The following is a 16,861-nucleotide window of genomic DNA, read 5'->3' as shown; positions in this document are numbered from 1 at the left end:
TTGAACCGCATCTGCGGGTGTGTATCTGGGGTTAAACCCCACCTGCGGGTGTGTATCTGAGGTTAAACCGCACCTGCGGGTGTGTATCTGGGGTTAAACCGCACCTGCGGGTGTGTATCTGGGGTTAAACCGCACATGTGGGTGTGTATCTGGGGTTAAACCATACCTGCGGGTGTGTATCTGGGGTTAAACCGGACCTGCGGGTGTGTATCTGGGGTTAAACCGGACCTGCGGGTGTGTATCTGGGGTTAAACCGCACCTGCGGGTGTGTATCTGGGGTTAAACCGCACCTGCGGGTGTGTATCTGGGGTTAAACCGCACATGAGGGTGTGTATCTGGGGTTAAACCGCACCTGCGGGTGTGTATCTGGGGTTAAACCGCACCTGCGGGTGTGTATCTGGGGTTAAACTGCACCTGAGGGTGTGTATCTGGGGTTAAACCGCACCTGCGGGTGTGTATCTGGGGTTGAACCGCATCTGCGGGTGTGTATCTGGGGTTAAACTGCACCTGCGGGTGTGTATCTGGGGTTAAACCGCACCTGCGGGTGTGTATCTGGGGTTAAACCGGACCTGTGGGTGTGTATCTGGGGTTAAACCGCACCTGCGGGTGTGTATCTGGGGTTAAACCGGACCTGCGGGTGTGTATCTGGGGTTAAACTGCAGCTGCGGGTGTGTATCTGGGGTTAAACCGCACCTGCGGGTGTGTATCTGGGGTTAAACCGCACATGTGGGTGTGTATCTGGGGTTAAACCGCACCTGCAGGTGTGTATCTGGGGTTAAACCATACCTGCGGGTGTGTATCTGGGGTTAAACCGGACCTGCGGGTGTGTATCTGGGGTTAAACCGCACCTACGGGTGTGTATCTGGGGTTAAACCGGACCTGCGGGTGTGTATCTGGGGTTAAACCGCACCTGCGGGTGTGTATCTGGGGTTAAACCGCACCTGCGGGTGTGTATCTGGGGTTAAACCGGACCTGCGGGTGTGTATCTGGGGTTAAACTGCACCTGCGGGTGTGTATCTGGGGTTAAACCGGACCTGCGGGTGTGTATCTGGGGTTAAACCGGACCTGCGGGTGTGTATCTGGGGTTAAACCGGACCTGCGGGTGTGTTTCTGGGGTTAAACCGCACCTGCGGGTGTGTATCTGGGGTTAAACCGCACCTGCGGGTGTGTATCTGGGGTTAAACCGGACCTGCGGGTGTGTATCTGGGGTTAAACCGGACCTGCGGGTGTGTATCTGGGGTTAAACCGCACCTACGGGTGTGTATCTGGGGTTAAACCGGACCTGCGGGTGTGTATCTGGGGTTAAACCGGACCTGCGGGTGTGTATCTGGGGTTAAACCGCACCTGCGGGTGTGTATCTGGGGTTAAACCGCACATGTGGGTGTGTATCTGGGGTTAAACCATACCTGCGGGTGTGTATCTGGGGTTAAACCGGACCTGCGGGTGTGTATCTGGGGTTAAACCGGACCTGCGGGTGTGTATCTGGGGTTAAACCGCACCTGCGGGTGTGTATCTGGGGTTAAACCGCACCTGCGGGTGTGTATCTGGGGTTAAACCGCACATGAGGGTGTGTATCTGGGGTTAAACCGCACCAGCGGGTGTGTATCTGGGGTTAAACCGCACCTGCGGGTGTGTATCTGGGGTTAAACTGCACCTGAGGGTGTGTATCTGGGGTTAAACCGCACCTGCGGGTGTGTATCTGGGGTTGAACCGCATCTGCGGGTGTGTATCTGGGGTTAAACTGCACCTGCGGGTGTGTATCTGGGGTTAAACCGCACCTGCGGGTGTGTATCTGGGGTTAAACCGCACCTGCGGGTGTGTATCTGGGGTTAAACCGGACCTGCGGGTGTGTATCTGGGGTTAAACCGGACCTGCGGGTGTGTATCTGGGGTTAAACCGCACCTACGGGTGTGTATCTGGGGTTAAACCGGACCTGCGGGTGTGTATCTGGGGTTAAACCGGACCTGCGGGTGTGTATCTGGGGTTAAACCGCACCTGCGGGTGTGTATCTGGGGTTAAACCGGACCTGCGGGTGTGTATCTGGGGTTAAACCATACCTGCGGGTGTGTATCTGGGGTTAAACCGGACCTGCGGCTGTGTATCTGGGGTTAAACCACACCTGCGGGTGTGTATCTGGGGTTAAACCATACCTGCGGGTGTGTATCTGGGGTTAAACCGGACCTGCGGGTGTGTATCTGGGGTTAAACCGGACCTGCGGGTGTGTATCTGGGGTTAAACCGGACCTGCGGGTGTGTATCTGGGGTTAAACTGCACCTGCGGATGTGTATATGGGGTTAAACCGCACATGTGGGTGTGTATCTGGGGTTAAACCGCACCTGCGGGTGTGTATATGGGGTTAAACCGCACATGTGGGTGTGTATCTGGGGTTAAACCGGACCTGCGGGTGTGTATATGGGGTTAAACCGCACATGTGGGTGTGTATCTGGGGTTAAACCGGACCTGCGGGTGTGTATCTGGGGTTAAACTGCACCTGCGGGTGTGTATATGGGGTTAAACCGCACATGTGGGTGTGTATCTGGGGTTAAAGCGCCCCTGCGGGTGTGTATCTGGGGTTAATCCGCACCTGCGGGTGTGTATCTGGGGTTAATCCGCACCTGCGGGTGTGTATATGGGGTTAAACCGCACATGTGGGTGTGTATCTGGGGTTAAACCGGACCTGCGGGTGTGTATCTGGGGTTAAACTGCACCTGTGGGTGTGTATCTGGGGTTGAGTACGGCCGGCAGACAGAAGCGCAGTGCGTGGTCAGCCTGAACGCTGAGCTCCATCACATAGACAATGTTGATGACAGCGTTCTGACCCGGAGACAAACACCCGACACTCAGTTTGAAGACATCCGAACTCTCATCGCTCTCTTCCAGCAGAAACGCTTGCTGACCCGAACTCACAGCATCATCATACTGATCCCGCGCCTGCAAGAGAAGCAGCAGTCAAGCAACAGGAGAGGACATCAGCTTGTGAGTGTTTCCTTTTCTCATTAGATTTTAACACGGTTCTTTGTTGCTAGGAAACTTTGTTTTGTTTACTGTGTTTACCGTGGTAAAACGCATGCTGAAGTCTTGTTTGTTTGTTTGTTTGTTTGTTGTGCATCTCGCGTGGCTTTTGAGTTTTGCTTTGCTAAGTAGTAGGGCGTGGCCTGCTGTATTCAATAACGAGGTATAAGGCATGTATATTATTGGTTAATTTACCGCGGCAGCCCTTGTGTGAAGCCCTCATCATATGAAGAGCGAAGAGTGTAAAGACCAGCAACTCGACCGAGCAAAGACACAGACAAGGCACTTGAGTATTGCTTTTTTCCCCCATTTCTTTCCTTTCTGTTCAGCTTGTTCTCATTTGTTTGTTTTAATGAACTGAATTCACTATGTGCTTTCAAATCTCTACTATTACTGCTAACACTCGTAAATCGCGCTCTGTACATTGGAGGCAGCATACATCCTTACAATCTGCGTACTATCGCTATGTCCTCTACTACTTTACTCTCTATTTCAATTGGTCTCTGGAACTAACAGACTTTATTTCACCTATTGCTACTCATTAAAGTCTCAACCTCAAGGCCCTAACTGAGGCCTGGATCAAACCTGAGGACACTGCCACTCCTGCAGCCCTCTCCACTAACTTCACTTTCTCACACACCCCTCTCCCAACTTGTACTGGTCTGATTATCTCAAATTAATGTAAATTTGATCCTTTACCATCTCTAACTGGCAACAGTTCGTTTGAATCACATGCAATTACTATTACTCACCCTATTAAAATCCACCTTGTAGTTGTTTATCGTCCCCCAGGTCAACTGGGTAACTTCTTAGAGGAGTTAGATGTGTTACTCTTAAACTCCTCTGAGGACGGTACTACTCTGGTACTACTCTGTGACTTCAACAAGGACTGCGCAGTTTCCAGAATCGACTGATACCAAAATATCATTTGTCACTCTTAGTAGGGCAGATTCAGTACTATGCTTAGCTTTGAAAGCAGACTGAAAAGGATCTAATACCCCTTTTACAAAAAGCAGACAGACTACAAAAAATCTGTAAGCTATAGGAACTTTTAGATGAAGATGATGAAATCAGTGACCTAATACCAATTATCTTATCTATACAGAAGCTACAAAACTTCTCACACAGATCAGTACTTGGAACTAGACCAGATAGAACTGGTGGATTTAACACAGAGTTTAGAGTGGAAAACAAAGACTTTGGACAATGGGAATTTTTTGCAATCAAATTTGAAAAATAATTCGCCCTTGATAAATAAACAGCTTCCTGATATTGAGACAGACTAGCTTGCAAAAGCTGATATGAAATTTGCAGTTTGTCCTGTTTCCATATTCTTTCTGCCCTTCTGTATCTGTATCTTAAAGCTCTAATATCTTCATTTAACCAGGGTTACTTATTTCGTTTGGTTTTTTTTAGCTTTAAGAGGAGCGACTTCATTTAATACTTCAGTACAAGAAGCATTGAAATTTATAACCAGATTCTCAACATCCATACCTTGTGATGCGTGATTTGTACAACCAGCTGCCGAGGCTACAAACAAATCCTTAAATTCGGTAGCAGTAGCTGAATTTAAGGGGCGAGCAAGAAAAATAGATGGCTGGTATACAGAGCTACAAGAAATAGGGAGCTCACTATCAAACACAACAGGCCAATGATCTGACAAACCAGGGTCACTTATATAAACGTCTTTGATTAAAAACCTGAGGATAGCACAAGATCAAGTATATGTCCTAGCTTATGTGTAGGGCCATGTACTGATTGCTTCAGGTTAAAAGAGTCGATTAGCTGTACAAACTCTTTTACAAGAGGCTTTGCAGGACAACACAGATGTATATTGAAATCACCGACAATTAAAAGGTTATCACTTCTCGTGACAATGTCAGATAAAAGTTCAGAGAAATCTCTTAAAAAGTCACTTTTAAAATTCGGTGGTCTATAAATCACAGCAATAAGCAGAGAACATGGGGATTCGACTTTGCATAGCATAGCTTCAAAACTATCAAAACTTTCTACTGATTAGGGATGGCGAAAACTAAAAATTTTCTTGACCGACCACCGAGCCTCATTAGCCGGTTGAAACCGCTTAACCGATTAGTTTAAAATATCCCACGCTATTTGAAATAACAGCCATTTCGAGCCGTGCCTGCAATTTCGCAACTCTGTCGCATCTCTCTCTGCCTCCCGCTCACACACACACACACACACACACACACACACACACACTGCCCCGGCGCCGCGCTTCCACTCACGTCACTTTTTTAAAATCCCCTACAGCGCGAAACATGAGTCCCGCAAACGCGGGGCCGAGGAGCTTGTATGTAATCGGAGGTGATCGCGTTGAAAATAAAGGCGTTAGTCTAGCGTTAGAAGCTCATTTGAAACGTTGCCGCGACTCATTTAAGAAAATGACAGCTCCGACTTAGTTTGAGGTAACGTTAGTGCTAACAATGATAAAGAAAGATAATGATCATCATCACCTTATCTGTTACCACTGAAATGTAGATGTAATGTATTTCTACAGTATGACTACTGTATTTAAGCACTGTATCACACAAGTTGCAACTTACATCTGTGTCATTCTTTTTGGTGAAATGGTCCCACACACTACGTTTCTTTGCACGCTTCATCCTGTCGTCTGCCCTGGCTCTAACCTCCAGTGTTTTAGCCTGTAGCCTTTGCTTTTCGCAAACCTTGTGAGCGCGCGAACCCAAACGCTGTGACCTTGCGCCAAATGTTTTTATTGGTTTATTAAGTACAAACAGGCGAGTTATGAAAAATTGAGTGTGAGGGATTTGTTCACTTCACACAAAAATATCTTCGATTAAGATGGCTAACTGTAGTAGCGTTTAGTCCACTGTCTATAATAGCCTAATCTAGAGATCACTTTTTTTTAACCGACTACCGACAACTTTGATCGGTTAACGTTGAGACGGTCAACCATCGGTCAAACGGTCATCGGTTAGCATCCCTACTACTGATACAAGCCTACTCTTAAAACTGTTTTTAAAAATTACAGCAACTCCTCCACCCTTCTTTGACTTTCTAGGGCAGCTAAAAAGCCACAGTTTATGGGAAGAAGTTTTGAAAAAGGGCTTAAATCATTTTCAGTCAGCCAATTTTCAGTAATAAACATGAAGTCCAGTTTTTTTGATAAAAAAAAGTCATTTAGTAAAAATGTTTTGTTCACTACTGATCTTGCATTTATCAAGGCTGAGTTTATAAACACTGTTTCTTTTTCTTTCACTTCCACAAGGGACGTAGACAACTTTGATAGAGAGCGAAGATAGTAGATATTTGTGCCACGTCTGAATATTTCATGACGTCGGCTCCGTCTTGCAGTAGACTAGGGCTGTCAACTTTAGTCGTTTAGTCGACTAATCGGTAGATGCCGTCTTGGTCGACTGACATTCTCATTGGTCGACCAGTTGTGTTTTTTTGTTTTGTTTTTTTACCAATAGAAAGAAATTTTCATTGATTTACTCCTTGATATTTAATTCTTTATAAGAAGTTATATATTACTGTATTCTAAATATAATTAGCCTATGGTTTATCCCCAACTTTAAATGCTTTAATTTAGGCTATTTTGTAACAGCGCCACAGTTTAGTGCCCCATGTAGAACACTTGGGAACCACACCTGTGGCTAGCTCCACTGCTGCTTCGCACTCAGTAAGGAATATAGGTAGTTTTGCTGTATTCATTCAGTTAGAATGATACTTGTTTTGGCTTTAGGACCTGTTCACATATCGCGTCTTTTGCGCGCTCAAGTCCGTTATTTCAAATGTAGGCGCGCGGTATTCACGCTCATAATGGAAACGACGCGGTCGCGGTACGACACGCTCGTTTTTTCCAAGCGCGTCCGCGCCACATCGAAATAAAAACATCTCAACTTTTCAGAAGGCCACAAGCGTTTTCCTTGCTGTAACGGAGAGCGCAGCTGATGGTTGCGCTTAGCAACGACAGACGCCTCGGAGCGCAACCGCCGTAGGGCTTTGAAAAAAGGAGAACACGCCTAGCGTTTTCTACGCGTTTTTAGGCGCTATATGTGACAAAATGTCCACGAAATCTAAATCTTTTGTCTGGCTGCATCCCTGCAACCTCCACTCCTGCAGAGCGCATATTTTCCAAAGCAGGAATTATTGTTAACAAGTCGAGGAGCTGTCTTTTACCCAAGAATGTGGACATGTTAGTGTTTTGGGCCCACGACATAAAAAAGGTGGACTAGGCCTGCAGATCTGTAAGTAGCCTTAACGGCTTTATTATGCTGACTCAATAGATTGTGTTTTCTTATGTTTTTGTTTTTATTTGTACACTTGACGCGTTTGAAAATAGCCTAAATAATGTAACAAAACGAAAATAAACCCATATGTTTTCATACTATAGGCTACAGCCTATTATTATTAGGATTGTTTTTAGGCTATTTTGCCAAAGTTGTCGGTAGCCGGTAAAAAAAAAAAAAGAGTTGTTGTCTTTCATACAAATGTGCCCTAAAGTTACTTTCTGTCTTTCCTCAGTCAAGAAGGCACCAAATTCGAAATTTATTTTACATTTCGACTACATATATGACCCACTTTCAATAAAGATTAATGTTCCCACGGCTGAAATGCTCCTTTAACTGTAGGATCTTTTTCAAAAACTTTCACATGAAAAATTAAACAGTGAATGTTTAACATTAAATTAGTTGCCAAAATAAATGAACTGCCATAATTATATCATACTTAAACTCATTACAGAAGGAAAAATGCTTTCTTTTGGATCCTGCAGCACATAAAACAAATCCAGAATGTAAAATCTGTAATTTTATACACAGTTAAATGCGATCCATTTCCATTTGTACTTGCCAACTAATTGTACCAATGAACAGGACTTTACAGATAAATTACAGATTAAAAAATTACATTTAATTTATGTTGTGAGCTCAGATAGCAGCATATACATTTGAGGGCAGTTAATTAATGTAACAAATACATGCATATTTTTTTTTAAGTTGCAACTGTTCAGAGATTCGCATAGCCACGGTTCGTCGAGGGAAACTGAGGCTCCTTGGCTCCCGCTCCTGTTTGATCTGCGCTGAAAAGTCTGCCGTGTGTTGGTCGAAAACAAACAGTTCTACGCCTAAATAAACTCAATTCTGCTGAAGATAAAGACAGAAACAGCGGTGAGGGGTGTGGCCAAGCTTTGTCACTGGTGGCCACGCCCCTAGCCCCGCCCCTTCGTGTTTAGTATATGTCAATGCCATGTTTTGATTAATATTGCTGTATTTCAGGTAAACCATGATGCTGCAAAAGCCTCATTAGACCTTTGACTGGCCCTTTCCAAATCTGTGGAAAAAAATGTTTTCTAATGGTGTAAATTTCTGGGGTCACCTGAGGGCCTCCTCAACTATATACGACACTACAGCAAAGCTGAAACCAGTGAGATGTATTACGATTTCACAATCACAGAGAGAAGGCCATTCATAACAGAGGTACTTTACATGTAGAAGCCTTAAAAGGCACATCAATAAAAAAAGACACGTTATTCAAAGGCTGAGAGACACTGTGGATAGTTTTCAAAAACATTATCATGGTAAAATTTTGCATTTGCACAATCTCTCCGGAATTATATGGGTTGCTGTAGAAAGATAACAAAAACTTCTGTTGTGTAATGTGTGATCTGAACAAACGTTTTAAAAATCAAAGACAACCACAGATCGATTCTAATGTATAAAACTTTGCATAGATTTCCTAGGCTTGTTTGAAAGCAACAGGTGTGTGTGTGTGTTGAGCAGGTTTGAACTGAACTACAGCATCTGTCTGTTGGAGAGTTTACACACCTGTGCCTCTACACCCCGTTAACATGATCACAATGACATTTTAGCAGGAATTCATCATGTGTTTAAGCAGTTTAAATTTAAATCTAAATCTGGTGTGAAGACACTAATCCAAGATGGCGCCGCGGATGGCTGCCTCGGTGTGGAGCTCTCCAGCTATTGTGTTGTTTTTGTTCGTTTGTTCTGCGTTTAGTCATTCTTTTCCTATCAGTTTCACCAAAGACGAACTACTGGACATTAGGAAACACACACCAGAAACCTTTTCTACAGCTTTTGATTATTCGGACGTTTTGCTGGACATTCTCGTCGGAGGGGCAGCGTTGTTGTTCAAACGCGCGTTCAGACGCAAACGCGGGAAGCGAGCCGGCGCGCTGGTTAAACTCCGCGAGCGCGGCCTGCGCACTGCACTCCCCAGCATTCATCTCGCGAATCTCCGATCCCTTCCTAACAAAACGGATGAACTTCTTCTCCTCACCCACACTAACAAGGATTTTTTAAACTCTGCTGCTTTGTGCTTCACTGAAACCTGGCTGAGTGAAGCCATACCGGACAACGCAATACATCTGCCGGGCTTCCAGCTGTTCCGAGCGGATCGCATCGCGGAGCTAACGGGGAAAACGAGAGGTGGTGGATTGTGTTTCTACATTAACGAAAGTTGGTGTTCAGATGTAACAACACTGAAGAAGATGTGCTCTCCTAATTTAGAGGCACATTTCATAAACTGTAAACCCTTCTACTCGCCTCGGGAATTTTCCTCATTCATTCTCGTGAATGTTTACATCCCTCCAGACGCGTGCGCGAGCGCGGCGCTACAACAGCTGGCTGAACAAATATCTGAAACGGAACAAAGGTACCCAGACTCTCTTTTAATCATTCTTGGGGATTTTAACAAAGCAAATCTTTCCCGTGAACTACCAAAATACAGACAGCACGTTACATGTCCCACCAGAGACAGTAATATACTGGACCACTGTTACACCACAATAAGAAATGCATATCACTCCGTCCCACGGGCAGCTTTGGGGCTCTCTGATCACTGTTTGGTTCATCTCATACCGACCTACAGGCAGAAACTGAAATCAGCTAAACCTGGAATAAGGACTGTGAAAAGATGGACTAATGAAGCAGAGCAGAATCTACAGGCCTGCTTTGATTGCACTGATTGGACTGTTTTTGAAGCTGCTACCAATGATCTGGATGAGCTCACAGATACTGTAACATCATATATAAGTTTCTGTGAGGATACATGCATTCCTACCAGGGCATTCTTATCATTCACTTATGATAAACCATGGTTTACTGGGAAACTCAAACACCTTCGTCATGCCAAAGAGGATGCTTACAGAAGTGGGGATAAAATCTTGTATAACCAGGCCAGAAACAGATTGACAAAGGAGATCAGAGTTGCTAAAAGGAACTACTCTGATAAACTGAAAAACCAGTTTTCATCCAACGACCCATCATCAGTCTGGAATGGCCTGAGGAACATTACCAACTACAAGTCACCATCCCCTCGATCTGTGGACAATCAACACCTGGCTGACGATTTAAATTCATTTTACTGCCGGTTTGAAAAGCCCTCATTCACACCACACACCCGGTCTGATCTGCACTTCACACATTCAGCATCACCTCCTGTTCTCCAATTATCACTCCCCCCCCCTGCCATCCAACCTGAGCTTAAGGTCTGTGTGGAGGACGTGAGCCGAGTCTTCAAAAAACAGAAGACTAGGAAAGCCTCAGGCCCAGACGGCATCTCATCTGCTTGTTTAAAAGCCTGCGCTGACCAACTGGCCCCGGTCTTCACGCAGATCTTCAACAGATCATTGGAGCAGTGTGAAGTTCCCTGCTGCTTCAAACGCTCCACTATCATTCCTGTCCCCAAAAAACCCAAAATCACTGGACTTAATGACTACAGACCTGTCGCTCTCACGTCTGTGGTCATGAAGTCGTTTGAAAGACTGGTGCTGGCCCACCTGAAGGACATCACTGGACCCCTGCTGGATCCCTTTCAGTTTGCTTACAGAGCAAACAGGTCTGTGGATGATGCAGTCAACATGGGACTGCATTATATCCTGCAACATCTCGACAGACCAGGGACTTATGCAAGGATCCTCTTTGTGGACTTCAGTTCGGCCTTCAATACCATCATGCCTGGTCTTCTCACAGCCAAACTGACCCAGCTCTCCATACCATCCTCGATCTGTCAGTGGATCACCAGCTTCCTGACGGACCGGCAGCAGCGAGTGAGACTGGGGAAACACACATCCAAGACACTCACAATCAGCACTGGTGCTCCCCAAGGGTGCGTTCTCTCCCCACTGCTCTTCTCCCTGTACACTAATGACTGCACTTCTAAAGACCCCACTGTCAAGCTCCTGAAATTTGCAGACGACACCACTGTCATCGGTCTCATCCGAAACGGTGACGAGTCTGCTTACAGACTGGAGGTTGAACAGCTGGCTGCCTGGTGCAGTTATAACAACCTTGAGCTGAACACGCTCAAAACAGTGGAGATGATCGTGGACTTCAGGAGGAACAGCTCAGCACTCCTCCCACTCACCATCATGAACAGCACTGTGGAAGCAGTGGAGTCATTCAGGTTCCTGGGCACTATCATCTCTCAGGACCTGAAGTGGGACAATCACATTGACTCCACTGTGAAAAAGGCCCAGCAGAGACTGTACTTCCTTCGCCAGCTGAGGAAGTTCAACCTGCCACAGGATCTGCTGATTCAGTTCTACTCAGCCGTCATTGAGTCTGTCTTGTGCGCTTCCATCACTGTCTGGTTTGGTTCAGCTACCAAATCAGACATCAGGAGACTACAACGGACAGTCCGGACTGCGGAGAGGATTATTGGTGCCCCCCTGCCAAACCTCCAGGACCTGTACTCTTCCAGAGTGAGGAAGAGAGCAGGTAAAATCATCACAGACTCCACTCACCCTGGACACCACCTGTTTGAACTGTTACCGTCAAGACGGAGACTCAGATCACTGGCCACAAGAACATCTCGGCACAGGAACAGTTTCTTCCCACAGGCCATTTCCCTCCTGAACAGTTAACACTCCTCCCAAGGCATATGCCTGTAAGTGCAATACTCCCATTGTTTAGTGCAATATCCCACAACTCAGGTGATACTTATATGTAGATTTATTTATTTATAATATTCAAAACACTGTAAATAGGGTCATAATCTGTAAATCTGAAAATGTCTATTCTGACTAAACCCAACTGTGATAGTTTTATTCTCATATATTTATATTTTTATTTTTTATTCTTATAATTTGTAGTATTATGTCTCATGTTGTATTTGTATATGTCCACTGGAAGCCTCAGTACCAAAACAAATTCCTTGTGTGTGCAAGCACACTTGGCAATAAAGCTCTTTCTGATTCTGATTCTGATTCTGAAGACTCACGCTCTGCTTGTCCCGCAGCTCCGCCACGATCTCCTGCTCCTCGATCCGGGCGCTGAAGTGGCAGACGGCAGCGTCGGCCGGCAGCGGGAACACGAACACGGCCTCCAGCGCTCGATCCTCCTCGTTCACATACTGAAGACTGGAGCTGACGGAGACCCCGTGATCCCGAACCTGCAGCTGCACCGAGATGCTCTTCAGAGGAACTGAGACACACACACACACACACACACACACACATCAGAGGAACTGACAAGTGAGCACAGTGACTAAGCTCAAATATAAACCTGCAGAAATAACAAATCCCAAACTCCAGCAGAAAAAAATATGTTTGTGCACAAATCTCCAAGACGAAGAAGAGTTTAGACCGGGTCTGTGTCCAGACACACGTGTGTTAAATGCTTTCGGCTGCTGGCCTTCTCTGAAACTCGTGTTTTGATTGGCTGCTTGTATTACATTAAAGGAACACGTTTTCTTTTTGAGTTCAAGTCTTAATAGCTGTGAGAATCTTTGTGCATTGGAGTAGCGGTTTGTGCTTTTAAGCCAATCAGTTTCCTTTCCTTTGAATGAAAATACATTGATTTAGTTCATTTGTATAACTATGGTGTACTGACAGTATAGTTTTAATTAGTGCATGAAAAAGGGGAAGGAAGATGGTGTCGTAGAGGATACGCGTCTTTTGATGAGCTCCCGTAACATTGGTTCAAATATTCGGTCAATTTATATTTGGTTTATCAATTTATATATTTACCAATTTATATATTCTACTTGGTTAGATGGTTATTGTGCCATGTCTTTAGATCAATATTTTTAAAAGGATCTGACAGAATTCCCAAAGCAAAGAAGATTATGCCGAAAAGTTCTACAGTCAGTGGCGACGAGTGCGATGTTACGGACGACGTGAGCGTGAAGAGTCGCGAGGAGGAAAGTTCCAACTCCAACTTTGCTCAAGCTTCAGACAAGCTAACTGATAACATTACGAATGTAATAGTTGAGAAAGGGAATACTGCGCTAGCCGTGATAAACGATCAGAGTTCAGTTCCAGGCCTCAGTGGAGTGAGTGGGCCAGCCGGAGACTTCGGTCACTGCAAGATACGCGGATCTGGAGGCTCGCGGGCGCAGGTGTAATTTGCGTCTAGTCGGTTTGCCTGAGGGAACGGAAGGGAGTGATCCGGTCCAGTTATTTAAGAAAGTGGCTTCCCGATTTTTTAAAGATGTCAACGAAAGCAGGACGGATCAAGCTTGATCGTGCTCATCGCTCTTTGGTGCCATTACCGGTCCTAAGCAACGACCCAGACCTGTTACCATGAAGTTTCATAACTTTACGGACAAGCAGCGTGTTGAGCGCAGCTCGTCGTGTCGGCACGGATCTGGTGAACGCAGTCACACCCTCTGGTGAACGCAGTCACACCCTCACCAGAGAGTGTTACTGTGTTCACCAGAGGGTGTGACTGCGTTCACCAGATGTTGTGACCGCGTTCACCAGAGGATGTGACCGCGTTCACCAGAGGGTGTGACTGCGTTAACCAGAGGGTGTGACTGCGTTCACCAGAGGGTGTTACTGCGTTCACCAGAGAGTGTTACTGCATTCACCAGAGGATGGGACAGCGTTCACCAGAGAGTGTTACAGCGTTCACCAGAGAGTGTGACTGCGTTCACCAGAGAGTGTTACTGCATTCACCAGAGGTTGGGACAGCGTTCACCAGAGAGTGTTACTGGGTTCACCAGAGAGTGTGACTGCGTTCACCAGAGGGTGTGACTGCGTTCACCAGAGAGTGTGACTGCGTTCACCAGAGGATGTGACTGTGTTCACCAGAGAGTGCTACTGCGTTCACCAGAGAGTGTGACTGCGTTCACCAGAGGGTGTGACTGCGTTCACCAGAGAGTGTGACTGCATTCACCAGAGGATGTGACTGCGTTCACCAGAGAGTGTTACAGCGTTCACCAGAGAGTGTGACTGCGTCCACCAGAGGGTGTGACTGCGTTCACCAGAGAGTGTGACTGCGTTCACCAGAGAGTGTGACTGCGTTCACCAGAGGATGTGACTGCGTTCACAAGAGAGTGTTACAGCGTTCACCCGAGAGTGTGACAGCGTTCACCAGAGGATGGGACTGCGTTCACCAGAGAGTGTTACTGCGTTCACCAGAGAGTGTGACTGCGCTCACCAGAGGATGTGACTGCGTTCATCAGATGATGTGACCGCGTTCACCAGAGGATGTGACCGCGTTCACCAGAGGATGTGACAGCGTTCACCAGAGGATGGGACTGCGTTCACCAGAGAGTGTTACTGCGTTCACCAGAGAGTGTGACTGTGTTCACCTGAGGATGTGACTGCGTTCACCAGAGGATGTGACTGCGTTCACCAGATGATGTGACCGCGTTCACCAGAGGATGTGACTGCGTTCACCAGAGAGTGTGACTGCGTTCACCAGAGGATGTGACTGCGTTCACAAGAGAGTGTTACAGCGTTCACCCGAGAGTGTGACAGCGTTCACCAGAGGATGTGACCGCGTTTACCAGAGAGTGTGACTGCGTTCACCAGAGGATGTGACTGCGTTCACCAGAGAGTGTTACAGCGTTCACCAGAGGATGTGACCGCGTCCACCAGAGGGTGTGACTGCGTTCACCAGAGAGTGTGACTGCGTTCACCAGAGGATGTGACAGCGTTCACCAGAGGATGGGACTGCATTCACCAGAGAGTGTTACTGCGTTCACCAGAGAGTGTGACTGTGTTCACCAGAGGATGTGACTGCGTTCACCAGATGATGTGACAGCGTTCACCAGAGGATGTGACCGCGTTTACCAGAGAGTGTGACTGCGTTCACCAGAGGATGTGACTGCGTTCACCAGAGAGTGTTACAGCGTTCACCAGAGGATGTGACCGCGTCCACCAGAGGGTGTGACTGCGTTCACCAGAGAGTGTGACTGCGTTCACCAGAGGATGTGACAGCGTTCACCAGAGGATGGGACTGCATTCACCAGAGAGTGTTACTGCGTTCACCAGAGAGTGTGACTGTGTTCACCAGAGGATGTGACTGCGTTCACCAGATGATGTGACAGCGTTCACCAGAGGATGTGACCGCGTTTACCAGAGAGTGTGACTGCGTTCACCAGAGGATGTGACTGCGTTCACCAGAGAGTGTTACAGCGTTCACCAGAGGATGTGACCGCGTCCACCAGAGGGTGTGACTGCGTTCACCAGAGAGTGTGACTGCGTTCACCAGAGGATGTTACAGCGTTCACCCGAGAGTGTGACAGCGTTCACCAGAGGATGGGACTGCGTTCACCAGAGAGTGTTACTGCGTTCACCAGAGGATGTGACTGCGTTCACCAGAGGGTGTGACATCGTTCACCAGAGACTGTGACTGCGTTCACCAGAGGGTGTGACTGCGTTCACCAGAGGGTGTGACATCGTTCACCAGAGGGTGTGACTGCGTTCCCCAGAGGATGTGACTGTGTTTAGCAGAGAGTGTGACATCATTCACCAGAGAGTGTGACTGCGTTCACCAGAGGATGGGACTGCATTCACCAGAGAGTGTTACTGCGTTCACCAGAGAGTGTGACTGTGTTCACCAGAGGATGTGACTGCGTTCACCAGATGATGTGACCGCGTTCACCAGAGGATGTGACCGCGTTCAACAGAGGATGTGACAGTATTCACCAGAGGATGTGACTGCGTTCACCAGAGAGTGTGACTGCGTTCACCAGAGGATGGGACAGCGTTCACCAGAGAGTGTTACTGGGTTCACCAGAGAGTGTGACTGCGTTCACCAGAGGATGTGACTGCGTTCACCAGAGAGTGTTACAGAGTTCACCCGAGAGTGTGACAGCGTTCACCAGAGGATGGGACTGCGTTCACCAGAGAGTGTTACTGCGTTCACCAGAGGATGTGACTGCGTTCACCAGAGGGTGTGACATCGTTCACCAGAGACTGTGACTGCGTTCACCAGAGGGTGTGACTGCGTTCACCAGAGGGTGTGACATCGTTCACCAGAGGGTGTGACTGCGTTCCCCAGAGGATGTGACTGTGTTTAGCAGAGAGTGTGACATCATTCACCAGAGAGTGTGACTGCATTCACCAGAGGGTGTGACATCGTTTACCAGAGAGTGTGACTGCATTCACCAGAGGGTGTGACATCGTTCACCAGAGTGACATCTTCAGAGTGAAGATTTATCATGTTGCTGAGATCAAGCTTGATCGTGCTCATCGCTCTTTGGTGCCATTACCGGTCCTAAGCAACGACCCAGACCTGTTACCATGAAGTTTCATAACTTTACGGACAAGCAGCGTGTTGAGCGCAGCTCGTCGTGTCGGCACGGATCTGGTGAACGCAGTCACACCCTCTGGTGAACGCAGTCACACCCTCACCAGAGGATGTGACTGCGTTCACCAGAGGGTGTGACTGCGTTCACCAGAGGGTGTGACTGCGTTCACAAGAGGATGTGACTGCGTTCACCAGATGTTGTACTCATCATTCTTCTTCCTCCAAACACGGCAAGTGGAATTATGACCAAAAAGTTCTATTTTGGTCTCATCTGACCACATGACTTTCTCCCATGACTCCTCTGGATCATCCAAATGGTCATTGGCAAACTTAAGACGGGACTTGACACGTGCTGGTTT

General features: G+C 47.1%; 1 protein-coding gene across 3 annotated transcripts in view; it reads right to left on the bottom strand.

Annotated features, from left to right (window-relative positions):
• LOC143733140 (von Willebrand factor A domain-containing protein 5A-like) overlaps nt 1–16,861 on the bottom strand; it is a 97,562-nt gene that overhangs the window by 71,512 nt on the left and 9,189 nt on the right. For all 3 annotated transcript variants that reach the window (XM_077224714.1, XM_077224715.1, XM_077224716.1), the window contains exons 3-4: nt 12,241–12,443; nt 2,709–2,931 (exon numbers count right to left, since the gene is read on the bottom strand). In XM_077224714.1, the coding sequence (XP_077080829.1) occupies nt 2,709–2,931; nt 12,241–12,443 (426 nt within the window). The remainder of the gene's footprint in view (nt 1–2,708; nt 2,932–12,240; nt 12,444–16,861) is intronic.

The sequence above is a fragment of the Siphateles boraxobius genome, unplaced genomic scaffold, assembly GCF_051911475.1.
Source record: "Siphateles boraxobius isolate OS27281-9 unplaced genomic scaffold, OSU_SipBor_1 91, whole genome shotgun sequence".
NCBI classification, from domain to species: domain Eukaryota; kingdom Metazoa; phylum Chordata; class Actinopteri; order Cypriniformes; family Leuciscidae; genus Siphateles; species Siphateles boraxobius.
The sequence above is the reverse complement of the archived record's forward strand: the minus strand, read 5'-3'. Positions and strand labels throughout refer to the sequence as shown.